Source organism: Ctenopharyngodon idella, chromosome 1 (genome assembly GCF_019924925.1).
Source record: "Ctenopharyngodon idella isolate HZGC_01 chromosome 1, HZGC01, whole genome shotgun sequence".
Classification (NCBI taxonomy): domain Eukaryota; kingdom Metazoa; phylum Chordata; class Actinopteri; order Cypriniformes; family Xenocyprididae; genus Ctenopharyngodon; species Ctenopharyngodon idella.
This window is the reverse complement of record NC_067220.1, coordinates 12,554,734-12,582,687: the sequence shown is the minus strand read 5'-3', so window position 1 is coordinate 12,582,687 and position 27,954 is coordinate 12,554,734. Positions and strand designations below refer to the sequence as shown.

Genomic DNA, 27,954 nt, shown 5'->3' with positions numbered 1-27,954 from the left:
CGCTTTTCAGTCCAGTTTTTTTTTTTTTTTTTTTACAGTCTATGGTCCAAATTCTTTCCTATGCCGTACCGTACAATAACTCCAATACACAGGTGGCGCTGATCAGCCGCACTTCTCTTTACTCAACCAAGTCTTCAATGTCCTGTACGAGGTTCCGTAGTTATTTTGTGATGGAAAAACTTTATGGGAGATATGTATTTGCTGATTGAGAGAAGCTAATGTAACGAGTCTAATTATTAACCCAGGTAAGTGTGTTTTAATTATGAATATCTATGTAGTTTGAACCAAGAAAACATTTAAAATTTTAAGCAACCGGCGCTGCAGCAATCGCGCGGTGTAAACAGCATCGCTTTGGACAATGTGTGTTTTGCCATAGAGAATAATCTCTTATTGGTACTTATGTGTGTACTGATGAACAGTTTCCTATTAATCTGTTTATAACTGAATAAGAGTTATTGTAATACGATCAAATTAGTTAGGTTTTCTACACATAGATTAAATTCAGAGCCGCTCTTTTTCACTATATTGGTTATGACACACCTTACAACGATATGGTGTGATGATACATGTACAGTGATAGTAAAACATGGTACTTTTGGTACACACCATGATATACCCTAGCATTATCCCAAAAACATGATAAATGTCCAAAGTCCATGGTATATTACCATAATGCATGTCCAAAAGTATTAAAGTCAAACCACAGTATTAAAGTCAAACCACAACTATCCAATCAATGGACAAACTCAAGTCCCGCCCTCCATTTTTTTTTTCTTGTTCAAGAAAAACTTGTATATACAGTATCTCACAGAAGTGAGTACACCCCTCATATTTTTGTAAATATTTTATTATATCTTTTCATGTGACAACACTGAAGAAATTACACTTTTCTACAATGTAAAGTAGTGAGTGTACAGCTTATATAAAAGTGTAAATTTGCTGTCACCTCAAAATAACTCAACACACAGCCATTAATGTCTAAACCGCTGGCCACAAAAGTGAGTACACCCCTAAGCGAAAATGTCCAAATTGGGCCCAAAGTGTCAATATTTTGTGTGGCCACCATTATTTTTCAGCACTGCCTTAACTTTGTTGGGCATGGAGTTCACCAGAGCTTCACAGGTCGCCACTGGAGTCCTCTTCCACTCTTCCATGACGACATCACGGAGCAGGTGGATGTTAGAGACCTTGTGCTCCTCCACCTTCCTCAATAGGGTTTAGGTCTGGAGACATTCTTTAGCAAGGCAGTGGTCATCTTGGAGGTGTGTTTGGGGTTGTTATCATGTTGGAATACTGCCCTGCGGCCCAGTCTCTGAAAGGAGAGGATCATGCTCTGCTTCAGTATGTCACAGTTGGCATTCATGGTTCCCTCGATGAACTGTAGCTCCCCAGTGCCGGCAGCACTCATGCAGCCCCAGACCATGACACTCCCACCACCATGCTTGACTGTAGGCAAGACACACTTGTCTTTGTACTCCTCACCTGGTTGCCACCACACACGCTTGACACCATCTGAACCAAATAAGTTTATCTTGGTCTCATCAGACCACAGGACATGGTTCCAGTAATCCATGTCCTTAGTCTGCTTGTCTTCAGCAAACTGTTTGCGGGCTTTCTTGTGCATCATCTTTAGTAGAGGCTTCCTTCTGGGACGACAGCCATGCAGATCAATTTGATGCAGTGTGCGGCGTATGGTCTGAGCACTGACAGGCTGACCCCCCACCCCTTCAACCTCTGCAGCAATGCTGGCAGCACTCATACGTCTGTTTCCCAAACACCTCTGGATATGACGCTGAGCACGTGTTCTCAACTTCTTTGGTCGACCATGGCGAGGCCTGTTCTGAGTGGAACCTGTCCTGTTAAACTGCTGTAAGGTCTTGGCCACCGTGCTGCAGCTTAGTTTCAGGGTCTTGGCAATCTTCTTATAGCCTACGCCATCTTTATGTAGAGCAACAAATCTTTTTTTCAGATCCTCAGAGAGTTCTTTGCCATGAGGTGCCATGTTGAAACTCCAGTGACCAGTATGAGAGTGAGAGCGATAACACCAAATTTAACACCTGCTTCCCATTCACACCCGAGACTTTGTAACACTAACGAGTCACATGACACCGGGGAGAGAAAATGGCTAATTGGGCCCAATTTGGACATTTTTACTTACGGGTGTACTCACTTTTGTGGCCAGCGGTTTAGACATTAATGGCTGTGTGTTGAGTTATTTTGAGGGGACAGCAAATTTACACTGTTACACAAGCTGTACACTCACTACTTTACATTGTAGCAAAGTGTCATTACTTCAGTGTTGTCACATGAAAAGATATGATAAAATATTTACAAAAATGTGAGGGGTGTACTCACTTCTGTGAGATACTGTACATTAGAAGATAAGACTATTGCAACTTCCGTTTTATTTGGACTTGTCTTTAACATGATGCATGTCCAAAATTCATGGTATTACCATGCTTCATGTCTAGAAATAATGCATACAATTACATATTTTGGTTGATCTTATGTTACTGACTTATTGATGTGTTTTCATATTTCTCATTTATACAGTTTGGCAGATGTTTGTATTTGCATTGATGGTGTAGTTTCTCTTCTACAGCAGAGATGAGTGATATTCGACATGCATTGCTGCGGCGTGATCCGCTGAGCGCGGCTAAAGAGGTTCTGTATCATCTGGACATCTCACTGGGCAGCGCTCTGCAGAGCTCCACGGGCCCCATGCCTGGATTAGAGAAGAGCACGGTGGAACTGGTGGAGGAGTTCATCTTTCACGTCCCTAAAGACAGGAACATCCAGCCTAAGGTGAGGAACCGGAGTGTCAAGTCTGTTTTGACTAGGAGAAAACATGTATAATGTTAATACCATGGGAGGACCATGTAAATTCCATGTTAAATATGGTTGTCAGCATATGAGTGAACTTTGAATGAAAAAGGATTCAAGTAAATCATGTGTTGTGTTTGACACAGAGGATGAGCTGCGTTCAAGAACTGCAGCTGCTGGAGATCATGTGCAGTTACTTCCAGGAGCAGAGCAAAGACGCAATCCGACAGATCATTTTCTCCGCCCTCTTCAGTCTCCAAGGCAACAAGGCTGATGAGAGCCGCATGGCCATGCTTGGAAAGCTAGTTTCTATGGCGATAGCCATGTGTCGGGTTCCCATACTAGAGTGTGCAGCCACCTGGCTCCAGGTGCGTGATGTGAAATTAGAGCATTTATTTTGATTTTGTGTCATTGTGCCTTGAGTTCGATGTTTTATGATTCATGATTTCTCTGGAACATGTTAACTGAATTGAAAGGATAATTTGTTCAGAATATTGTGAGTTTCACAAAATGTCAGGAACATTGTTATTTTATGTTTACACGTCAACAATGTACTAAAAACTGAAAAGTTTTTCCTTTGTATTTTTTGCATACAGACGACAACGTTGTCAAAACGATCCCTGTTCACACGGACCCGCGAAAACGATTAAAAACACTTTATTATGCTGGCAGACCAGTAGTTGGCGATGTCACTTTGTAAAGAAACATTACGCGTAGACTGAACGCGTAATACTCATGCTCATGACGTCACCGTTTTCACAAATTCCAGTTTTTGTAGTTAATAAGACGATAATGGTATTGTCTTCAAAAACGTGCACTTTGTAACCCGTTTTCAGGCCCCCAAAACACCATTGTCGTGTAAATGAATGTCCAAAATGCATAAAAAGTTTTCTGTTTTTAGCCCCTTAGAATTATTTGTACATTATCATTATAGTATTTATTGATATTTTGAATTGGCTTTCATTTTTGTATTTTCAGTTTCATGTGTTTTTGTCTCTTTTTTTTTTTTTATTTCTTTTTTTTAGATTTGGTATAAAATAAAATAAATCTGTTTAGATTTATTTTAATTTCAGTTTTAGTTTCTAGTCATTTTAATACTTCAATTTCAACTTTTTTTTTTTTTTTTTCAGTTTGTTGCCAAGTTAGCATTTCTATTTTAAGTTTTTCATCTAATATTCATATTTTACTTCACCTTTATTTCAATTAACGAAAACCATGTTTAATTTGTATATAATATATTTAATTCTTTTCAGTTTTATTTAACAATATCAACACCGGTCAAGGACATGCTAACCCCCTAAATTTTTATTACCATAATGCAAACAATTCTCATTACTTTAAAAATATTATTTAAATTTTTTTTTTTTTTTTTTTTTTTTTAAATATCGTTTAAGCTTTTTGCTCAATGACCCATAGGCTAACAAAACTTGTTGGAAAAACATTACAATAAACGTGTATTTTCGTTAGTGTATTTGTACATCCACAGCTGAAAATGTTCTAAAATCAATAGACAATATGCCTGTAGTTTTGATGTTAGTATTTACTTGTAATAAATGCATTACTAGAAAAAAATGCAGTTTTATTTGCAGTGAAGTTTAACTGTTTGGCTGTGTTTAGATCACTGTGTTAACTGTTTTGAGAACAGGTACATTACTTTGGAGAAATGTGTCAAATAGATTGAGAAAAACTGTAATATACACTCGTTTAAATAAAAAAGTATTACAGTAAAAATATTTCAATAATATTGTATTATAGTACAGGTTAATTTTCATGAAAATTATTTTTTCCCCATTTTCTTTTATGTTCTTTACAAAATGTAGTCCCAGTTTCACAGACAGGGCTTAGACTAAGCCAGGATTAGGCCTTCAATTAGGACATTTAAGTAGCTTTTATAAACAAACATTACTGGTGTGCATCTTGAGACAAAACAATGGCAGTGACATATTTTAAGATATGTCAGTACAAGTTGCTTTCAGTTAAAACAGCTCAAACATGCATTTTAGTCTGGGACTAGCTTAAGCCTTGTCTGTGTAATTGGGCAATAGTTTCTGTTTTGGGGGGGATTTTGGGTAAAATATGACCTGGACCATATTTTAAGCATTTTATCTGTGTGTGTTTTTTTGTTTAGCGCACGCACTCTGCGTGGTGTGTGCGTTTGGCTCAGGTGCTGATGGATGATTACTGCACACTGGTGCCGTGTGCCATCTCTACCCTGCAGAACATCTGTTCAGCCAGTCCTCGCTTCTGCTGCCAGCTCATCACTGCGGTCACCGCACTCTATGACTTCTCCTCAGGTACCAGGTGTCCTTTTTGTCACAACAACTTTTTTTTTTCTATTAAAATATAATATAAAATCAAAAATATTATCATAATATTAAAATATAATACTATAAAACAATTTTTAATAAAAAAATAAGCAATATTTAAATATTTTATATAATATATACCCAACCATATATCATATATGATATTATCGCTTATAGATGAGTTGACTCCGCCCCCTGCACTCTTGGAGATGCTGGTTGGTTGGATCACGGAGGATCCCAGACTGCTGCTCCTCACCTTCATCAACACGCCCCTCAATTCCAGCCTGCCGTTAGGTTGCCTTGAGATCACGCCTCTTTTGGGTCTGCTCCGCTGGTGTGCGAAAGCTCCATTAGCCTATCAGAGAGGCCGGAAGCTGGCTTTGACCAATGGTCATGGAGAAAGTGAAAAAGCAACAGCATACGAAGAGCTGTACTCTAAACTGCACCTCAGTGTTCTTCAAGTCTTTCTCATGCTGCAGGTGTTGTATTTCTTCAACTAGTACAATTTCGTGAGGCTTTGAGGATTCCACTCAGTATTGGAATATATAATGTGTTTTTATTTTAACTCCTGCAGGTCCACCTGACAGAACAGAATTTGATTGGCCGGCTAGCTGTGCTTCCTGTGGAGTCTGTTGCCGCGCTAGTAGAGGAAGTCAGTCGCCTCTGTGAGAAGCTCACATCCCTCTCTGCTGCCAATCATATCCAGCTGGCTCTGGATAGGCTGGCACAAGCTCTTCAGGTCGCCATGGCAACAGGAGCCCTTCTGTGTGCCAGAGGTAAGTGATGTTTTCTTCACAATGGCCTGTATGGGTTTTTATCTAATAAGAGCACCATTTCAGTGATGTAATTTCCTGTATTGTCATTTATTCTTCAGAGGACCTGCGGACTTTGTGCTCCAGACTTCCTCACAACAAGTAAGTCACTGATCACAAATGGAGAGTCGTTCAGCATTCTATTATGGAATGACATATCAAAAATACCATAAATATTATGGTTGCATGAAATAACATATATATATTTAAAACAAACGCACACAAGTAAATTTTTAAAAAATGATTTTGAATTAAGTTTTTCATGCTCACCAAGGCTTGATTTATTTGATGAAAAAATACTGTAAAAACAATAATGTTGTAAAATATTATTACAATTCAAAATAACTTTTCAATTTAATTTATTTTAAAAATACTGTATATTTATATTTGAATACAATAATTTATATAATTATTGTTATAATTATTAGTTTAATATATTTATTATATATATCACATTTTATATAATAAAAAATGTTTTAGAATATATTTTCAAATGAAATATATTCATATTTAAATATAATATATATTATCATAAATGTATAATATAATATTTCATAATATATTTTATTTAATTCCAGGAAAACAGTTGTGCTGCTAAATATTTATTTTAAATGTTTGTAACAATGTAAACATGTTTGGTATTTTTGATCAATTTAATGCTTCCTTGCTGCATAAAAGCATTAATTTTTCTGCCTCAATCAATCAATCAATCAATCAATCAATAAAACATATTTACCCCAGACTTTTGAACGGTGGTGTATGATACTGATGATATACATCTTTACAGCCACTCTTCTCTCTAGATTACGACATCTAGAAGAAAAAAAAAACATCTCTCTCAATCACTAACAAAATGTTTGTTCATTTGTGAGCAGTGTGTAGTAACTGTTCATTTTGTGTTGTAGTCTGTTACAGCTTGTGATGTCCGGTCCAGTGGTGCAGCCTCCACCTCACAGCGGACCTTTCCAGCCCAACATATACCCACACATCCACCCGGGTCGACCCTCTCCTCTTTCTCCCCACAGCCCACATCAGTCCACCCTCCCCTCACCGCACAGCCCGCACCCTGTACTTTCACCGCACCCCACACATCCAGCGCTCTCCCCACATCGCCCATTAACGGCCCACGCCGCACACCCTTCTCTCTCTCCACACGCCTTTCATCCTGCTGCCATGGCCTTTCCATACCGGCCCATTCGTTAAACCGCAAACCAAGACTTTTGGATTACACTGCTTCCTCTTGGGATTGGAACGAACTGTTTTTTGTTATGTTTTATATTGGATGATCTTCAAAACTCTTGGTTTGAAATGCTCTTGTAGTCATATGGTTGGCTTGGCCAGGTTGTATGGTCTTGCGTATCATAAATTGGATATACATTGTGTCATTATTTCAGGTTCGATAAGGACTTTAAAAAGTGCTTGTACAGATGGAATGAGAAGTGTTATTTCAGCTATAAAAGCAGTCATACCATCAAATATATTTTTGGAAAAGTGACATTTGTGGTTATTTAATGGACAGTTTAAGTAGCAAATAAACACTTTTTATACTTAGTGGAATTTTATTTTCCCCAAAGTGAAAATAAAGTTTGGTTTCAAAAAGCAATTAGTAACATAAATGAAGAAGAAGAAAAAAAAGCAGTTTAGTAAATACTTCTATTCTTCAAACTAAAATTTGCATGTGAGTAGGTTGTTACAGATGTTGAGAATTTAAATTTTATTTTTTTCAGTTGCTAATAAAAAATAGGAAAATTTTATGTATTACCTCTTTTCTGTGTTTAGCTCAGAATGTACAGTATCCTTTCACTTGGTTTTGAACTCATACATGTAAAATATATTTCATATCCTTTACTAGCACAATGCAACAATATGTTCATATCAAACCAATTGGAATATATTTCATGTTTATTATACAGCGGGTTTTTGCCACACAATTAACCCCTTAACTGTCACTTCCCTTTTTGAGAATAGACATGAAAATGCACTATCCAAACCTAAAAGGTTGTAATTCAAGAATGCTTTGGAATATAGACATAAGGTTGGGCTCATTTTAAAGAAGACACTCAACAGATTATTCCTGAAGTGAAAGCACTTCAAAAATAAATGTATGAGTTACGAAAGTTATTGAAGATTACTAGAAAAGTTATGGAAGTTTATATTTACTGTAAATCAAATATACTGTACATAAAATATATATTTTATCAAATATTTTTTTATTCTAAAATTGTTTACAAAAAAGCCATATGTCTAAACAATCTGTGCTCCAAATTTGAAGTTGATATTGCAAAAATTGAAGTTCCCATGAGATTTTCTTTAGGTGCTGTACCAAAAATATCCACCAGGTGTCACCCACATTCCATTGAAATTTTTTTGATGCACTCCTGTAACAAATTTATAAATATCTATCCAAATATCAATTCTATCACAAAACAATCACCAAATATGGAACCTTGAGACACAGACCTTTCCGACGATATGCATTTTGTCAAGATTAGAAAAAACTTTTAAATATAAAGTAATATTTGTAATATGAAATCTGACACTGCCCACTAGGGGAGGAGCCCACTAAAAGAAATTAGAGTACCATTTCCATGGTAATGCAACGTCCAATTTCAAAATGGTTTTCACAGGATGAATTTTGTATTATACTAAAAAAACAGTATTCTTGTAGCTTCATAACATTAAAGGTTGAACCACTGCAGTCACGTCGACTGATTTAACGATGTCTTTAGTACCTTTCTGGACCTTGAAAGTGTTGATTATATTGCTGTCTATGGACGAGTCAGACAGCTCTAGGATTTTATCAAAAATATCATAATTTGTGTTCTGAAGATGAACGAAGGTCTTACGGGTGTGGAATGACATGAGGGTGAGTAATTAATGACAGAAATTTTGGAAATTTAAGCCACTTTAAACAGTTAAGCTACACTGTTGCATTCACTTATTTCACTTCAGCAGTTAACTAGTAAATCAGTTTAATTTGAGCAAAAAATTAACAGAGCCTTTAGTCCCTTTGACCTGATGTCTTTTTTTTTCCCTCTAATGAAAATTAGACCTAAATTGTTACACCTTCACCCCTAATTTTAGTCAAGCCCACACCTGTCTGCATTAATGACATTTGCTTCTGATTTAAAAAAAACAAACAAAAAAATTAATCCTTAACACAACATGTAACATTTTATGAAATCCACCTGTACTTCTTGTCTTATTGAGTGATATCTGTTTTCTTTTGGACCAGAATGTTTAATAATTGTAAGTTTATAATATATGTTGTCCAGTATTGACATGATTGAAGGCACAGAAGTTCAGGCATGACACTAGCACCAATCAGTTTTTTAAACCTAAAATTTTTTTATCATATTACATTTAAAATAAACATATACACATGTACTGTATGTACAGGTTTATCCAGAACCTGTTATGATGTACGATCACAAAGACAATAATGGCATGGGCTTGTCAAATGAGACTTTCGTTCATAGTTTCACAGTTCTTGGATGTAGTCTTCATTCTGGATGGCAGAGGTCATGCTTAGGGTCTCAGCTGAAGAAGAGCTCCTTGCAGATCCGTTGTGTGTCCTCGGGGGACTTGACCTCATGACCGATTGTCCTGGGGTCTGCAAAGATTTCATAATCGTTTCCTCCCTGTTTGGGGAAAAAGAAATACCATCACAAACCTGCCTAATTCAAGCAAGTCTGGGACTTCTTTAAATGTGCATACTATATGTACAGGAATACTGGACTCACAGGCATTGTTTTGTCTCCAAAGAAATGGATGCTTTGGTATGAGTCTTTCTCCACAATTCCCAGACAGTAGCGCTTATCCCAGCCCTCTGGAAACACATCAAAGCTGATCTGCCCACCTGCAGAAAACATACATATCAATACATTATGTATATACTTTATATATACTGCACAAACATATTATTGGCTAGACAACCACATATACACAATGCTACTTACCAATGGAGAAAGCTAGTCCTTTCCCAGCAAACTCTTCTTTTAAAACAGAGACAAACTTTTCTCTGATTTTCTCCTTCTGCACAAAAAGAGTGTAAAAAAATGAGTCAATCAACCTTTAAAGACTTCCTATAAAAGACAATGGCATGTGTCGATGAATGCCTAAAAAAAATGACCTTATCAAGTTCGAAGAATTCGATTCTTTCCTGTTGGCTACAGCTACGACCAATTGGGGAGACGTTCAGCATTCCATTGCGGAATTCAATAAATGTGCCTCTGAAATGACAGTAAAAATACCATAAACATTATGGTAGCTTGAAAAAAAATTGGTGTTTTTGTGTGTGTGTGTATATCAAAAGTTTGGGGTTTTTTATTTGATAAAAAAAAAAAAAAAAAAAACATCACAATTTAAAACAATTATTTTTCCTTTTTTTCCCCATTTAAAAATTTAATTTATTCCTGTGATGGCAAAGCTGAATTTTTAGCTGAATTATTCAGTGTCACATGATCCTTTGTGTTTGTGACATTACAAATGTCTTTACTGTCACTTGTGATTAATTTAATGCACCACCCTCTCCCTCCCTCCTAATGACATGATCACAGTTTTAAATAGCTTTTAATACACTTACTGGTGTTAAATAATTTTTTCCCCTTAAAAATAAAGATAAATAAATATTGACAATAAATATTGACAAATTTTAGAGTAATACAGTAAAAAAAAATATGCCCCTTGCCACTACAGATGTAATGTCATGATCACCTTACCTCTTCTTGGGTAGTTTTACCTTTGAAAGGTAATTGAGGCAGAAATTGATGAACTCCTGTAAAATGTCTTCTCCCAGGTATGCTTGAATACTCTGATTTAAAAAAAAAAAAAAAGAAAGAAAGAAAGAAATGAAAAATATCGAAATGGAAAAGCAAATTGTATAATTTTCTGGCCAGTATGTGAGAGAGTTTGTGAACATATTAAACAGTAAAGAGAGAATCAAAACTACCTGCACAGAGTGTAGCTGCCCAAACCTGTATGCTACCAAACCATTCTCAGCAAACACATAATCCACTCTATCAATCACTGTAAAACAAGAAACATTTGAATTACTCCAAAGGAAATATGCACACTATAAAGGAACTGAATGTTTCTTATATACTTGCATGTGTACTTTAACTATTTGTTATACACACCATCATCACCCAACTGCTCTTTGATTTTGTCCAAATCTGATCCTCCAACCACCCCGACTCTTACACGCTTTCTCAGTTCAGCCAAGAACTGATGCATGTCAGGAGTAGCTTTCTAAAGACAAAAACATACACAGGAAAAGAGGTAACTAATTCATTCCATTAAGCACATCATTATAAAAAATGGTTTCAATGTTTAAATTTAGTTGAAAATCCATTAAATAGTCTTGTATACATTTTAAAAGTGCTGGGCGGTATCATAGTATTTATTTATTTATTTATTTTTACAATTCTGGCAGTTTCACAGTATATCACAGTACATTTTCTTTTGATGACTGGACCTTTATACAAGTTTATAGTGGCTTATTTTACCATCAGGATATAAAAACATTGTAATGCCAAATACAAATTTACTCTCAGAAATAGAGGTAATCAAATTAATTAGTAAACCTTTTAAATGTAATCAAATAAAAATGTAATAATTCATTTTATTTTTGGCAAGTTTACTGTTTAAATGAAAACATAAAAGCATGTGTGATATTCTTTAAAAATGTTTTATTAAAATTGTACTATTATTATTATTATTATTAATTTAAGAAGTACATTCTACTGTTCAATATTAAAATATATGTATTTCATCATGGATATGTTTTTTGTTACTTTAATATTTTTTGGACATGTAATACAAGGTAAAGCTGAACTATTCTTGAGTCAGTGTCAATAAACAGCAGTTACACATTTTCTCAACTTACTCAATATAGTGTAACAACAATCGAATTTCCGCATAAATTTTTAAAACAGAAACAGTTATTCTTTGGGTTGAAATGCGTGTAAAATTTACAATCTTTCAATTTATAAGCCATCTAAATCAGCAAACTTCCAAATATGCCTCAAGGTGACTTTTTTTATTTTTATAGAAAAGTATGATTTTCTAATTTTAATTCACTTCCTCAAAAATATTTTTTTCCTTCAGAAAAAAAACAAAAAACAAAAAAAACAGGATTCCTGGAAAACCTGTGAATTTCTAGTCCTGGAAAAGTCATGTAAATTATCCTATCACATTTTTATTTATATTTTATTTATTTGTTTATACATTTTGTTTAGTTATGCCAAGCTTTAAAATATTTTATCAGGTACAAACTGTGAGACATTTTTAAATTCTTCATTCTTATCCAGAATAACAAGAAAAACTGGAAAAGTCATGTGGCCTTTGAATATTGTTGGGACAATGGAGGGCCTTGAAGTCAAAACGGTTGAAAACCACAGATTCAAATTGTTAAAACAACACACACACATATATATATATATATTTAGATTAGTTAAATTAGTTCATAACTACATATGACGTCCAATGTTTACATGTAAAATATATCTTCACCCCATAAGCAGACTAAAAATAGTACATGGAGAATGAACCTTATCTTTAACAGACACAGACAGCTATGACTGTCATTAGGATGTGCCAAGAAAAAAATAAGATAACATTATTTTGTATTACCACCTCAAAACTGCATTCACAATACATATTTGACTTTATAAAAACACATTTACACAGATAGTCATTCAGTTTCATCCATTTACTTTCGTCACTTCCATTTTAAAGGCAGTTTTCAATGAATCAATAAATGGTATTAAATCAGTCATCATTCCCGCTCGGACCCATATCTCATGAGATCTGAAAAGAGTAACTAGGTAATAATAACAAGGCTAGTTAACGCCTTTTGCTTTAGTCACTCACCTGGCGAGCTGCTGTTAAAGTCCCGTCTACATCAAACAGACACAGTGTTGTCGGGTCCACGGTTGTACTGGCCATTGTATGATCTGTAAACTTTATAAATCAGAGTTCGATCCGTATAAAGTTTTGCAAAGACTCAGTGTCAACACGCCAGTATGAGAGTTTCGGTTCATCCATTCACTAGTGCAACGTCACAACTTCCGTGTTGTCGGAAGCGTATTGGAGCGCTTGAGTTGTACGTCAGTCACCCTGCACGTGCTTGAGTTATTGCTTTTATACAGCAGTTCAATAAACAAGACGACGAAGCTGGATTTTCCAGCATGGATGTACGCGGTACATTATGGTATTTTTAGCGCGTGTTAGTGCAACTAATTCCAATTCCGATGTAAGACTGGCATATAGAATGAGAGAATCTATTCCGCCCAGCCACACAGATGGCGCTGTTGTGTAGTTGAGGGAACCTCACGCGAAGTAGCGGCTTCTCAACCAACGAAAACAAAATTGCAGCAAGTTCAAACCGGAGGCTCAAGCGCCAAGAGAGACGGCTGTGAAGAGTGAGTTACGGGCTTTCCATCCCTAACCGTATATTTTAATTTGAAAGAAAGACGCGTTTGTTATTGTATGTTTATTAGGTCTGCGGTTTATTCTGTGAATAAAATCGTTGTATTGACGAATATATATTTTGAGGTAACGTTAGCTGAACGGTTGCTAACTTGAACTGAACTGAAGCGTGTGTTATTTAACTTAGGTGTATTATTATCACCTCATGAATACATATTTGAAGGTAGTGTTAATTAGTGATTTAATTAATTATGACCAGTTTCAAGTTTAAGTACTTCAGTATTTTTTCTCTAGGAAAAGGCAATACCATGTTTTGGACTATGTACCATGAGAGTACCATAGTATTCTTTGAAATACCCTATATAGTATACAGTTTAAAGGTCTTTTCACACTAGAGTCCTCTTTAAAAGAACCGAGCTCAAACCACTTGAAGTGGACCAAGTGAAAAAGGACCCAGTTGTTTTTACGTGCACACTGTCCCTGTCATGATTTATGAATATAGTAAACCTTTACCTTAGTATGTAGTAAAGTACCATGTTGTTATCTTATGACATCAAGGAATATGTTTCCACTCTCAGTAATTGTGTGTCAAGTGAGCAAGTGTTATCTTTTAAAACATCAGCCCATTTTAATTTTAATTTTAATTTAAAATTTAAAAAAAAAAAAAAAACAAAGAAAAAACGAGACATTATTTTGGACATTGTGAAAGTTGGTAATTGACAATGAAAATATACCTTAATCTACACCATAAACCTTCAGGTGTACTTATATTTTTCAGTATTTAAATAATCAATTGCCCAAATGTTAATAGCATCCTAAAGGGGTACAGAATACCTCCTTACTAATTTAAACTGAACTAACCATATGGCCATTATTTTACATGTATTGGTATCGTCCCATCTTTGGTTTGGATAGTGGGTTTCTTGAAGATATGGAGTAGGTTTATGAATGTTATTTTTTTACACTTTTATACAATTACATTTTTTTTTTCTAACTCTGCGAAGGAGGCTGTCAAGACTTTGTCAGTATGGACGATATAGAGGATGACACCACAATCTTATCAACGCTAAAATCTTTCAAGAGTTTGATATCATGTCCAGACCGCTCTTTGCTGGAGACAGAGCCATCCTATGGAAGAAGTGACCTTCAGAAGCTCTATACTAAACGAGTTGAGGCAAGTCACAGACTCCTTTCATATTTTGGTCCTTATTTTTATGGATATATCTAAATGTCACGTCAGTGATCTCATAAATGTGATATATCTTTTAATTTCTTATATAGTATGTGTAGAGCAGATTACTGAATTTGTTGTTGTGCACGGTAGTTGGAGGAAGCTGCTGAGCGTGTTCGTTCCCACACCAGCCTGCTGCAGCTCACTCAAGAGAAACAACAGATGGAGCTCAGTCACAAACGGGCCCGTATAGAGCTGGAGAAAGAGGCAAACAGCAGCTCCAGAGACTTACAGGTGAGTGATTGATGAGATAGTGCTGAAAATCATGCGTTCGATTGGAGGATTTTCTTTTACTGTCCTCTCAGGCCTTATTCTAAATATATTCCAGCAATATGAAAAAAAATGCAGCCTAAAAACAAGGTTTAAAATACACTGCAGACAAAAACCCATTAGGACGTGATTTGGTGCATTCAAGGCTAGATTGGCCAGTGTCTGCTGTGGAAAAACCTAATTTGACCTGTGTTTGTGTGTGTATGCGTCTGTCCGATTACATTTACAGAGGGAAATTGACCGTAACAGAGAGTTACTGATGAAGATCAGACGTCTGGAAGAAAGAGAAGGGAAAGCAAATCAAGCTCTTAATGAACAAATGGAAAACAACAAGGCTTTAAAGCGTGACCTTGAGGAACTCCACAAGAAAGCAAATGAAAAGGACAGCAAACTTGCAGAGGCGGACCAGGTATCTTTTAGAGAGAACAAAAATGCTCCCATAAAATTGATTGCATGATAATGAATAATGAATTATTGCATTATTATTGGAACATGAGACTAGAGTGAAATATCAAAGGTTGAAATTGTTTTTCAGTAGCCGGTTTGTTACTTGCAAGTGCTAGTCGGTTCCAATTCTTGTGATCATTTTATTGGACAACAAAATTGGCATGCGCCTCTGTGAATATGTAGTAAGAGTTACATAGTTACTTTTATTATTTGATGGGGACAATACAGAATAACATTATCATTTCATGCAGCAGATTTCAGCAGCCATTCCTTTAGATTCCAGTGGCACATGATCCTTCAGAAATCATTTTAATATTCTGTTTTGGTTCTCAAAAATGCTGAAAACAGCTGTGCTGCTTAATATTTTTGTGGAAACCATAGTACATATTTTTCAGAAAGAATAGAACTGAAATAGAAGTCTTTTGTAAAAGAATGTCTGTACTGTCACTTTTGATCAATTTAAAGCGTCTTTGCTGAATAAAAGTATTAATTTCTTTAAAAAATCCATTTAGAATCGTAGTGTGCATACAAAAAATAAAACTGTGTAATGACAATTGGTTTTCACAAATCTGATTTTGTTTAAACCAACTTTTTATACTTTTGTTAATGCAGTTTGGATTACATGAGGTGTTTAAAGTATTTTGTTTATTGTAGATGATCAGTGAGTTGAAAGACGAAACACGAAGGCTCAGTCAACAGATCCAGATTCAGGAATCCAAATTCTCCACCCAAAATCTGGAGATCCAGGCCCTGCAGGAACAACTGGATGTGCAGCGCAAGTATGAACTCGCATACAACACAAATACACACTAGGAGATTTCGTACCGGAGGAAAGTTTTCATAGTTCCAATAACTACTGGCAGAAGCAGCCGTTCATATGTTCGCTCAGCAGGAAAAATAATTTTAGATATAGGAATGCCTTTTGAGGGGACCAAATTAGCTCGTACTCCAGAGTAGGGTCTAACCCAGCACAACAGGAACTACCAGTGACGTAAGTGTACGTTGTTTGGCCGAGCGCATGTCATGAAACACAGCACCTGCCATTTTTAAAGAAACGTATAAACACAAAGGTACATATACTTACTCCATGAACGTGGAAAACAACATGATGTTGAATGCTGTGCTTAAGTGACATCAGTGTCGGCCGGCTTACATCACTTCAGAGTTCCTACTGGCAGTGTGAATGCAACCAGGAAAATGGCCCTATGGGAAAGTTTAGTTCTCGGGGGTCCGCCCTGGTGGCTAGTTCCTATAACTACCCAATGCAAAAGCCCCTACTGTTTTCACTTACGTTCTCTCTTAAATACATAAACAAATGTACTATGTTGTTTTTGCATCTGATGCTAATAGGAAGTTCCAGGACATCAGTCAGAGGTACCAAAATCTCCAGTCATCTCATTCCACCAGCACAGAGAGTGAACTCAAGATGAAGGTAATTCTGTTTGTCTAAAGTTTCAATTTCTATGAAGTTTGGAGCACTAAGAGATGTCAGAAGTAGCTACTTTGGTACCAAGTCAGTAGTAAAAAAAAAAAAATCACACTTGTATTTTGCATCGTGAAATTGCCTTTTATTTGTAACCCGTTCCTTCTTATTGGTGCTGTCCATCTGCAGGAGTTGGAGAGGCGTTTGGCTCTTCAGGAGCAAGACGCTGTGATTGTGAAGAACATGAAATCTGAAGTGACCAGGCTGCCTGAACTGGAGCGGGAAATGAAACGTCTGCGGGAGGAAAACTCTTTCTTAAGGTGTCAACATTGTCATCATCAAACTTTTTCTGTGATGATGCATACCTAAATCATTATTTATAACTATCATAATTTCAATCATCTCTCAATTTCCTTTCCAGAGAGACAAAGGAGAACAGTAGTCTTCTGAAAGAAGAGACTGAGGGGTTGAGGAGGAAGTTGGAGAGAATGGAAAGAGTAATGGAGGAGAAACTCAAAGTGGAGTTGGAGAAAGAGGTAAACACACATGCAGAGTACAGTATGTCATTGAGCATTAAGTATAATTCTCCTCTGAAAATATTGTGTATTGTATCTGCAGTTTTAGGGGTGATTGTGGCCTAAAATCACTCTTGAATGAAGAAGAATTTAGTATAAGTTCTACAAAATTATTTCTTAATTGCCAATTTTTGCTCTGCAGATGCTATGCAATAGAGCTGCATGATTCTGGATAAATTTTGTTTCAAATAAATTCTGAACAGACAACTAGACAAAATAACATGTAATTTACTAGATGGTCTGACAAAATGTTAATTGCTACAGTCTTTTCAAAAAAGTGTTTAATTTGAATTATTTAAAAAAAAAAATTGGTTTGAATGAATGATTTAATGACTTCACTTGTTTCATCCGCATTTTTGAATAAATCGCTTGAATGATTCAATGACAAATACATTAATTTAATTGAAACAATTATTTGTTATCGTTACTTTCAAAAGGTAGAGTGATAGTCTATTTTGATTGCTGCTGTGGACATCAGTGTTTATATCCAAACTATAAACTTTTATCCCAGTGATAATTTCAACATTTGTAACACAGAAATAATGATACTTTGTGGTTGAAAAAACTGTCTGTGAAGATGTTTCACACCTATACATGATAGCTGCTTTCTCTGGGTCAGCGGCAGCGCTAACGCAGATTTGAATTTTCTGGAGTGATTTTGTCAAAGGTTTAAGAGACACAGGTGAATCGTTGTCATTTAGGATTAAGTGCGTGTGGATGTTTGAATCGAGATTGTGATCTTTTAACAATTATTCGTGCAGCTCTACTATGCATGATTGACTTTCTAATTTTAAATTATATTGTGCATGATATTTCACCCCAAAATCAAAAGGAAAAAATAAGAATATACATTTTCATAAAACAAACAAGTCTATTTTAGGACGAGTATGATTTCTTGCCCCTTCTTAATTTCAGAATTTAAAGAAAGTATGAGCTGTTGTGTTATTAAAAATGTAATGTATTTGTACGTTTTAGTAGTGTTTGTTTTGGATTTTAATGTATGGTGATTTTAATCCATCATTGTGTCTGGATCTGATTTTTATCTTCTAGAAACTGGAGCGTGAGCTGCAGACTTGGGAAAACATTGGCCAGGCTACAGGACTTAATATTAGGTGGGTATATTCTAATGTTTTTTTAGATTTTTGTGGAAATATTGCATTAAAGGCCTGATAGATAGCTGACATATTTGAGGGTATAGTTATTGTAGTAAGCACTATTTGAATTTTATGAAACCTAAAGCAATTGTTTTGGGTGATGTGGTGATTACAAAGCCACCAGAGGGCGCTCAGATCTTAAGAAACAGGCTGTTTCTCTCTTCCTGTCTGCACCTGTGTAGGTCTATTAACTTGTATTAGGTCAGTCAGTGTTATTGGTTGTAAATTCTACATGCTCTCTTTTCAAGGTCAGCTTGTTGTATATGCTGAAACAGTGGCTGATGTGTGAAGTAGTTTGTGTGTTTGCATATGCATGTGTTCTATTGATCGTGTGAGGTGCAGATGTGCTTTGTCAGTCATGTGGAAAGATGTAAACATTGTCTGTTTAATGGCTTATGGGGATTTGGTGGAGCACACACACAGTGGTCTTGAAGTACACCTCACAATGACAAATATTGAGTCTCTTATTAGTCAGTCACTGTCCTAAAACATCAGACATCAGAGCAAGTGACTGATCTTATCTGTTTAATCCCTTTCCAATATTTAATTGTATTATTTATGAGTATCTAAACATCTGCTGATTAGAAATTGGACAGACGAATAGTTCCAAACCCGGATTAATTTTTCTTCTTCTGTGGAACACAAAAGGTGACATTTTGAATAATGTACTAGTCACTTTTTTCTGCGATCATTATGAATGGACCAGAGCTTCAAAAAGCTTTAAAAAAGATGCAAAAAACCATACGATAGCTTTGTGTGAGGAACAGAACAAATTTTGGGCTTGTTTACACCTGGTCACCGTCATTCGTTTTTAATCAGATAGCTATCCGCTTTGTTAATTGCTGCATTTACACTTAGCCACATAAATGTGTCTCCGCAAAACGAATTTAAATCTGATCTTCAATTCCTGAGCCATATGCAGATTCAATGAAGTTCACATCAACAAAAGCAACAGATACGAGCTTCATTTTATTTATCATCAGTTAAATTCAAGATCAAAGACCGCAATAAGAAAGAGAGCGGCATCAGCACCGGTAAGATCATTTAGACTCACTACTTTTAATGAAGATGATTGTGTGTTGAGCTTCAGGATGCGACACCAAATGTTCAGTTTCATTTGTGACTGTGTGCGTTGGCTTGCTGAGTAGGCTGCTCATCTGCGGCGGGTCATATCTGTCGCAATGCATTTTGCAGTAGCACTGTCATAACCTGCACTATATCTACCTGAGCCAGTAGCCTATAACATGCTCCCACGTTTATTTTTTTGGGAGGAGTAAAATGTACATCTGTGGTTTCAACAACCAGATGCATTTACACTTGTCCAGTTTCGTCCGGAATGCATCTCAAATCACCTCCTGAAGTGGTTTGAGTGATTAGATTTAAATCAGTCTTGAAAGTGTTTCGGAGGGCATTTATAGCTAGTCTTTTCACGAATAGAAAGCTATACATGAAGTGACCAGGTGTAAACATGCTGAAAATCATATCAGTTCATGAACAAATTATTTATTTATTTATTTTTATTTTATTTTATTTTTTTTTATTTATAAATCAGTTGGTCTGATCTGAAATAAACATCTTTCATTATCTGATTTTCAAGTTCAACTGAATTATCAGTGAGGGGAAGAATAACAAACTAAATTGATTTGTTTTTCTCACAAAGCTATCGTATGAATTCAGAAGACCTGACATAAAGATTTTCATATAGGCCTGTCGCGATAGTCGATATATCAACTTATCGCACGATATATGGACATGACCTCGATCATTTTTGGTAACGCGATATATTGCCCATTATGTTTACACAAAAATAAATGTCACCGACATTTTGCCGATCGTGCTGCCTCTGTCATCTCGTCTGCTCTCCGAGGCGAAAGCAGGGCTCAGGCAGCTCCTTCATACATAGAGCTGACATCGACAGGCGGAAAAATGCGCCATTCGAGTCGTTATAGTGTTATAGTTAGTTTTCATAGAGAACGCGTTTTTGCATTACACTGCGCCGTTTTTCCATGGAAACTTGTTTGTTTGACTGTTGCACTCGCGTCTTTCGCAGCATCTCGTGCATGACGCGGTGCGAAACTGAAGAAGTTTTTCCAAACACGCCTCTAGAAAAACAGATACCTCAACAGGCCATATCTGACTGCTAAATCGGTGTCTTTGTTCATATGGACATCTGACAACCTTTACTGAGAAAATAAGGTCAGGGAAAAACCTGTAGATGAAAAATCTCCATATAAGTGCCTTTTTGTGCATTTGCCAGTGTTTTTTTTCTACTTGTTATTTTGCAATTTTTGTTAGCAAAGGTTTATTATTTATTCAACATTATTATTTTTTTGACGCTTCAATTCCAGTATCTAAATATTCTTAAGTGTTAAGTTATTTGAAAGTGTGTAGGCCTACTTGCATTATTATGCTGTTATATTATGATTATATATTCAGTGGCATAAAATGGTCTTAAAATGACAATAATATCGCATATCGCAATTATTTCTGGGGCAATATATCGCACAACAAAAAGTAGTTATCGTGACAGGCCTATTTTCATGTTATAATACAGTGATCAGGCTGATCACATTCAATTATTAAAATGTTGTCTTTTTTTCCATAGAAGGGGGGCATACAGGTTTGCTAAATGATAACAGAAGTGTTATTTTTGGTGAAATAGGGTCAGAGAGAGGGTGGAAAATGGCCATGTAAGACCAAATGATTGAAATTGAGGGCTAGCTCCATATTATAAATAATAAAAAAAGTTATTCTTAATTCAAACTCTATGAAAATGGAGTTATTAATATATACTATATCATTTGGCTAACCTTAGGATTTCTCCACTTTCCATTTTTTGTGGTATACACTTTACCACAACAAAAGTACAGAATGTGAACAGCACGTTTCAGTGTTGATATGCATTCCTACAGTATTTATATTTTATTTATAGAGAATTGGAAACTAGCTTAATATAGGTTACAGAATGATGACATTTGAATGACAATCTCAATCTGTCACAGTATGAAATCTTAAGCCAAGCGTGCACAACAGGAGTGAAGCTTGTCGCCCTTTCATGTTTGAATACTGAAAAAAATACAGGTTCCACAAAAATATTAAGCAGCAACATTGATAATAAGAAATGTTTCTCGTGCAGCAAATCAGCATATTAGAATGATTTCTGAAGGATCATGTGACACTGAAGACTGGAGTAATGATGCTGTAAATTCAGCTTTGCATAATGGGAATAAATAACATTTTAAAATTTATTAAAATAGAACACGGTTATTTTAAATGGTAATGCTATTTCACACTATTACTGTTTTTATTGAAACTAGATGTTTTCTCTCTCATTGGGCTAAAGTTGAAGCCTTGCCTATAGCTGAAACACTTCCTTCTATCCAAGCTAGGACAACTACAAGTTATTCGTTTATAGTTTCATTTAAATGTCCCGACTAGAAATTTTCCCTTTTTGGGTGAACTGTTCTTTTAAATATACTGCGGTTATGACAGCTCAGTTCTTCATCTGTCACATCTAAACTCTAAAACAGATGCTTGTAATGTTGTGTAAGTGCTGTAATTTTCAACAGCAGGACTGTGATTATTCTCACATTGTATGGATTGGAGTGAAAGAGCTTTAAGCAAAATTTCTTCCCAAAAGTTCTTTTTAAAGTTCCCCTGTAGTCAATCACTTTATCCCTTAAAACTCATGTTTGATCACCAAAATGAGATATTTAAACATTTTTTCCATTGGGGAAAAAAAAAAAAAAAAATCTTCATGCCTTAAAATAGATTGAATGTAACTCTAAATCCTTGCTTCAGTTAGTATACGCAGATCTATGAATATGAAAATTAGCCCCACCTCCACTCATTCACAAGTTCAGAGATCCACTCGGTCAACTTACTGAGGTAAACGCTGCACAATGGCAAGTGGAAATACTGGTTTAATTCAGCCATATATGTTTGAACCAGAAACTGATTCAGAAGAAGTGGAAGAGTGAATTATACAGGGTCGTCTACAAGTCGATGTATCATAATAGTAAAGTGTTTTATGTAACGCTCTCATATAGCGGTAATTAATATGATTAGCCTTTTGCTTGACTACATTTTCAAACCGCTAATGTTGCTAATGTTACACAAACCATGTTCCCATTCACCATCTCAGTCTGCCTTCTAAAAATCAATATCCTTAGAAATGCTTTGAACAACTTACATATTTGAACAACATATAGTTCATCATAACATTGTAATATATGTCATATACGTAATTCACCCGCTATATTGCTAAATGTACCCGATTTTTCATATTAACAGAAAAATATACCAGGATAACCTGGCTTCTCTTGAGACCCCCCTGCTTTAGAGCATAGTTAATGATATGCTAAAGCTCGCCCGCAGGTTGACGTGTTTGGTTACAAGGTAGTTTGTGACATAAGGAACAACAGCAATTTCAAACCGTGTTTTTGAGACTGTCTTTGGTTTACTGCAGTTTTAAGGAGAAAATATTCAGCAATGGTGATGACTTATGAATTTGCACATGATTTGTCTTAAAGCATGTTAAAAACACCACATAGACACATAAACAACATTAAAAAGTTGATTTTCACCACGGGGGGACTTTAACTAGGGTTATCAGAGGAACCATCATTTCGACCAAACAGAGATGGCAGCCAATTAGATTTTTTATATTTATATAAACTGTTTAATATTTGTAAAACATACAAAAAATGTAGTTAAATATTCAATAAATGTTTTTCATTAAATGAACAAGTATTTTGAACAATATTTGTTTCCATCTCTATGCATAAATATAACAATAAATGGCAATATTTACCAGAAAGTAAAAATTCTTTCATCATTTACTTGCCCTTATACTTTAGGGCGTATAGGGGCATACAAAAATCATTGCGATATTCACAATGTTGTTTATTTTTATATCTCTAACAAAATCATTGCATGTGTATTGCTAATTATTTTCACTGTCTATGTGTTTGAATGTGGTAGAGTATAAACCTTCCACTTTGAGCATTCAGAAATTGCCCTGTTATGATTATTAGCTACAAATAGCACGTAATTGGTCACAGTTTTGTAGAGTCAATATCGTTCATGGAGCTGGTCAAAATCTTAAAGGGGTCCTTGATTATGATTTCACTTTTTAAACTTTAGTTAGTGTGTAATATTGCTGTTTGAGCATAAACAACATCTGTGAAGTTACTATACTCAATGTTCAATGCAAAGGGAGATTTTGTTTTAAAGAATTCGCTGTTTAATGACTATAACAAGTAGCTAGTAGGGACTACAATAAGCTTCCTGGGTTAGTGACATCACTAACCCTAAAATTTACATAAACCCTGCCCCCAAGAATACGCAACAAAGGGGGTGAGGTCATGTTGGGCTGCTTTAGAGAAGAGGAAGAGTTGTTGTAGTAGAGTGTTGTACCATACCATGGATTTGCACAAAAGATTAACATGACGGCACATGCTAGTTGAGTTGAATCAACTCCACAGCAACTACATAAATTTATCCACTAACAATTCAGAAATGTCCAGTTGCATCCTATAAGTTGTAACTTCTTCCTGAGTCTTTCCATCAGTGTCCGACTCCGGTTTGAACAATGCAAGGCTGAACGCAGTTACTGACAACCGTCATTTTGGCTGCGTGAGATTCTCCAGCTTTGTTGTTGTTGAGCAACCGAAGCACAAGCTGTTAAAGCTCCACCCTCTTTTGGAAAGGGGGCCAGGAGCAGCAGTTCATTTGCATTTAAAGGGACACACACAAAAATGGCGTGTTTTTGCTCACAACCCAATGTGGCAAATTTGACAAGCTATAATAAATGATCTGTGGGGTATTTTGAGCTGAAACTTCACAGACACATTCTGGGGACACCAGACACTTATATTACATCTTGTAAAAGGGGCATTATAGGTGCCCTTTAATTCCCAAATAGGTTCTTTCTCCTCAGATAATTTCTCCCCTCCCTGTTCACTGTGACGTCCGTTTTTCTCAGCGAAGGTCTTTGTTCCTGTTTGTATGCATTTCCTGTCTTTGAAGTGTGATATGGCCTTGGGTAAATGCAGGATTCAACTGATTATGCTCACATTCGCCTAGGTAAAACACTGTATGTAATCAAACTCTTCTCAATGCTTTTCCGTTGCTTTGAGAGAATAATGGCACGGCGAATGAGCATAAAGTGCCCGTCTCGCTTTGGTGGAGCAGAAATCTGATTTTGGATTCTGATTGATCATTGAACATTTCTCATTTCGCTCTCTCTGCTCCCCAGGCCTATGAACCACCACATTCACCAGCAGTATAAATGTGTCATGCAGTAGTTTCATTCTGCTCGCTCATGTTTTACCTGGGTGAGCAATGTAACTCTCGCGGGGATTCTCCAAATAAAAGAAACCGGTGTCATATCTTCTCAATGTTTTGTCTCAGCAAAGAAAAGTGCAGCGGTTGGGACTTTCCTTTTTTGTACCGTAGACTCATTTCGTCTTGCTGTGAAGGAAACGAGAGAGAACTTCCTGAAAAATGAGGGAAAGAGGAATTCATACTCGTACTCTGTCTTATGATTCCTTTCCTTTATGTTCCCTCTGTGGCGATATTCCTGCTGTTTGAATGCTGAACCAATTGTCTTCAGAATTTGCTTTCATCTTGAATACAGAACAAAGGTGTCAACCATAAGATAGCACTTTCATCATAGAAATTTAAAGAAATTGTCAAAAGCAAATGCATTCGAAGCCTTTCTGTCTGTGGGTGTGATTAAGTTCATGAGCTTTTTGTTTGATGTTGACAGCTCTGTTAATTATGCAAATCAAAGGCAGCAAATGTAATTTAACATGCTCTATGATCATTTTAAGCATGAACCAGTACTTCCAGTACTTCCAGCAAGCATAACGTAGCATTTATAAACCAAATTTGCTTAATTATGTCAACTTGCTTTTGTGAGAATGCTTGGGAGAGTAACAAACAATAGAGTTCTGCATAACAGTATGGGATTTGCAGAGTTTATATACAATCTTTTAAATGAAGATTGCATTTAATCTGAAAATCTTTTTTTTTTTTTTTTTTTTTTTTAATCATGGCCTAGAGATTATGATATAAATAATGCAAGTTAATGAGTTCAAATTAAATAATGAGTTCAAATTGAGTTCAAATGAAATAAAACGGCTAGAAACAAAGTAAATAACAAAACTTTACATAATCAAAAAAACTATTGAACAGTATGAAAAAATTTGGAGTATGGGCGGTATGATGAGTTAGAAAGGTCAATGTATTTTTGCAAAAAGCTGAAAAAAAGAAAACGCTTTTCGAAAACCAAGTTTGGACAATACAGCTTTAGACTTCAGGAAATGTCTATCTCTATTAGGAAGCAGATTCTACTGTGAATGCACAAATGAATTTTTGTTTCATTAGCGGCTGTTAATGAGTCTTTTAGAGAATGAGTTTGAGAATGGGTTTTCAGAGTTTACAGTTTATGGTCTTATTGAATGCTTTCCATGAATAAGGTAAACATTGGTGTTCCATTAGGACAGAAAAAAGAGAGATAGTTACAACTATTAGATGTGTATTGTTGAACAAAATTAACCTTGCACAAAACTTAGGCAGTTTTAAAGGGTTAGTTCATCCAAAAATGAAATTTTTGTCATTAAGTACTCACCCTCATGACGTTCCAAACCCGTAAGAACTTTGTTCATCTTCGGAACACAAATTAAGATATTTTTGATGAAATCCAAGAGGTTTTTTATCCCCCATAGAAAGCAACGTAATTACCGTCATTCAAGGTCCAGAAAAGTAGTAAAGACATCGTTAAAAGATACATTTTTCCATGTACTGTTCACTTTCTTTTACAGTTCTGTCTAATAATTTATTAGACAAAACTGTTAAAGTGTCCCTATTATGCTTTTTCAGATATTACCTTTCATGTAGTGTAATACAGCTTCACTTCCATAACATACATGCGTAACAAAGTAACAAATTTACATAATGCCAGCCTATGATCTTCATTGGCTACTTGCGAACAACATCTTCTTTGATCTGCCCTCGTAGCTGATTCGTGTTGTGTACATGTCGAGAAGACGTGATTTTCTGCGCTGCAAATTCTCTTTGTATACACTTCCAAAGGATGAGGATGTGAAGAGTCAGTAGTTAAAATTACCAGTCATACAACAGCGGTATAACCTTTTAAACTTTAGACATAGCCCAAATTTTTGAAATAGGGTTGCTGGAATTGCAAACCTTGTATAAAATAATTATAAAGTATAAAACGGCTTGTTTAATATTGTAATATAGTTTGACTTCCTGAGGTGAACGATCAGCATTTTCTGAAGGTGAAGCACCTACTTTCAGTGAGCATTTGCTGAAAATAAAAAATGGGCTTTTATTAGACATTTTAGGCCCTTTTTGTACCATGTTCATCTTTCATTGTACTAGTAAGTTTTTGTTGTTGTTGTTGTTGTTTTTTTTGATACCCGTATCTCTTATTTCACTCTCAAATTTTTTGTTGTTGTAGGAAACCGGAGGATTTATCCAGGGAGGTGATACAGATTCAACAGCGCGAACTGAGCCTGAAACAGCAGAACTACACACTCAATAGCAGGTAAATACACACATTCACATGCACTAAAAGATATGGACCATTGACTTCGGGTCATGAGTGCACTACTCTTGATTCAAGAAAATTGTTAGGAGGCAAGTCTGAAACTTATACACTACAGTTCCAAAGTTATCTCTTAGCTGATTATAGGCATGAGCTGGAGCAGTTTTAGATTAAAAGCACAATATGAAAGATTTTTGGATTAAAATATCCAAAAACCACCTGAACAATGTTATGTTTCTACAAAATCATGAAAACACCAAAGACACTTTAATAGATGTACCCTATCCATCACAAATGTATCTAATATACGTATCTAATATATGTATGATAAAACAGCACTGCATTACCCCACATACGCTTGACCGGAAAAAGCGGAAGCGGTCGTCTGCGGCGTAGTGCTCCACTGCTCTCGAGCCATGTGTCGCGCTCGTCTCTCATTAGCAATCGCTCCAGCGGCCTTGTTCCACTGCAGTGGCTTTCAGTCAAACCCTGCTTCGTACTACAGTAATGATTCAGTTAATAAATCTTTAATACATTAGCTCATCCATGAATATGATTTCTGCCCAAGTCCAGTCAGATTCTTTTCCACCAGCTGTAGACGTCAGAGTCGTGCATGCGGGTCGGGTACCCGCGGGTACCTGATGGGCGACCCGCCAAATTTTATGTAATGGGTGGAATAATATTTACGTGTCGGGTGCGGGTCGGACGTGCGGTAGGCATGGGCGGACTGCGGGTCCAATAGCCAAGACTATTCCAACTCAATTCGGTGCATTTGACAGCTGCTTTCAAATGGTCCCGTGCTTATTTGTGTTCACGCTCTGTCTGAAGACCGTTAAAGGCAGCACAGTTTGCAGCGCTGAGCATTGTAGCCAGTCGTGCTGCATCTGATTGAAAGCTAGTGATTATA

At 36.0% G+C, this 27,954-nt stretch overlaps 3 protein-coding genes across 4 annotated transcripts in view; 2 read left to right on the top strand and 1 right to left on the bottom strand.

The window, feature by feature from the left end:
* Window positions 1–80: 80 nt before the first annotated feature.
* On the top strand, window positions 81–7,695 carry ints15 (integrator complex subunit 15). 2 transcript variants are annotated; one of them, XM_051890356.1, is made up of 8 exons: window positions 81–245; window positions 2,603–2,805; window positions 2,970–3,191; window positions 4,952–5,117; window positions 5,307–5,608; window positions 5,704–5,905; window positions 6,004–6,043; window positions 6,847–7,695. In XM_051890356.1, exons 2-8 carry the CDS (start codon window positions 2,608–2,610, stop codon window positions 7,142–7,144), a joined length of 1,428 nt encoding a protein of 475 aa, XP_051746316.1. In that variant the 5' UTR covers window positions 81–245; window positions 2,603–2,607; the 3' UTR covers window positions 7,145–7,695. The 2 variants fall into 2 exon arrangements, with proteins under 2 accessions (XP_051746316.1, XP_051746327.1); XM_051890367.1 differs by having other exon boundaries at window positions 107–245; window positions 2,606–2,805.
* A 435-nt stretch (window positions 7,696–8,130) lies between these two features.
* pmm2 (phosphomannomutase 2) lies at window positions 8,131–13,027 on the bottom strand. Its single transcript, XM_051890382.1, has 8 exons — window positions 12,815–13,027; window positions 11,080–11,191; window positions 10,893–10,969; window positions 10,663–10,754; window positions 10,074–10,173; window positions 9,901–9,976; window positions 9,685–9,800; window positions 8,131–9,582 (listed from the first exon to the last, which is right to left on the bottom strand). Exons 1-8 carry the CDS (start codon window positions 12,887–12,889, stop codon window positions 9,478–9,480), a joined length of 753 nt encoding a protein of 250 aa, XP_051746342.1. The 5' UTR covers window positions 12,890–13,027; the 3' UTR covers window positions 8,131–9,477.
* Window positions 13,028–13,133: 106 nt separating this feature from the next.
* mad1l1 (mitotic arrest deficient 1 like 1) overlaps window positions 13,134–27,954 on the top strand; it is a 75,349-nt gene continuing 60,528 nt past the window's right edge. Inside the window, exons 1-10 of the mRNA XM_051890344.1 lie at window positions 13,134–13,365; window positions 14,377–14,546; window positions 14,697–14,837; window positions 15,103–15,282; window positions 15,975–16,099; window positions 16,671–16,752; window positions 16,933–17,063; window positions 17,165–17,279; window positions 18,369–18,430; window positions 26,961–27,047. Of these exons, the coding sequence (XP_051746304.1) occupies window positions 14,400–14,546; window positions 14,697–14,837; window positions 15,103–15,282; window positions 15,975–16,099; window positions 16,671–16,752; window positions 16,933–17,063; window positions 17,165–17,279; window positions 18,369–18,430; window positions 26,961–27,047 (1,070 nt within the window). The 5' untranslated portion in view covers window positions 13,134–13,365; window positions 14,377–14,399. The remainder of the gene's footprint in view (window positions 13,366–14,376; window positions 14,547–14,696; window positions 14,838–15,102; window positions 15,283–15,974; window positions 16,100–16,670; window positions 16,753–16,932; window positions 17,064–17,164; window positions 17,280–18,368; window positions 18,431–26,960; window positions 27,048–27,954) is intronic.

Excerpts from the sequence above, each read along its gene's own strand:
- pmm2 (XM_051890382.1), bottom strand. The coding sequence starts at position 12,889 with ATGGCCAGTACAACCGTGGACCCGACAACACTGTGTCTGTTTGATGTA. Across the intron at positions 9,977-10,073 it reads AATTCTTCGAACTTGATAAG|AAGGAGAAAATCAGAGAAAA; the intron begins GTCATTTTTTTT and ends CTTTTTGTGCAG. Across the intron at positions 9,801-9,900 it reads AGGACTAGCTTTCTCCATTG|GTGGGCAGATCAGCTTTGAT; the intron begins GTAAGTAGCATT and ends TGTTTTCTGCAG.
- ints15 (XM_051890356.1), top strand. The coding sequence starts at position 2,608 with ATGAGTGATATTCGACATGCATTGCTGCGGCGTGATCCGCTGAGCGCG. Across the intron at positions 5,609-5,703 it reads AAGTCTTTCTCATGCTGCAG|GTCCACCTGACAGAACAGAA; the intron begins GTGTTGTATTTC and ends TAACTCCTGCAG. Across the intron at positions 5,906-6,003 it reads AGCCCTTCTGTGTGCCAGAG|AGGACCTGCGGACTTTGTGC; the intron begins GTAAGTGATGTT and ends TTTATTCTTCAG.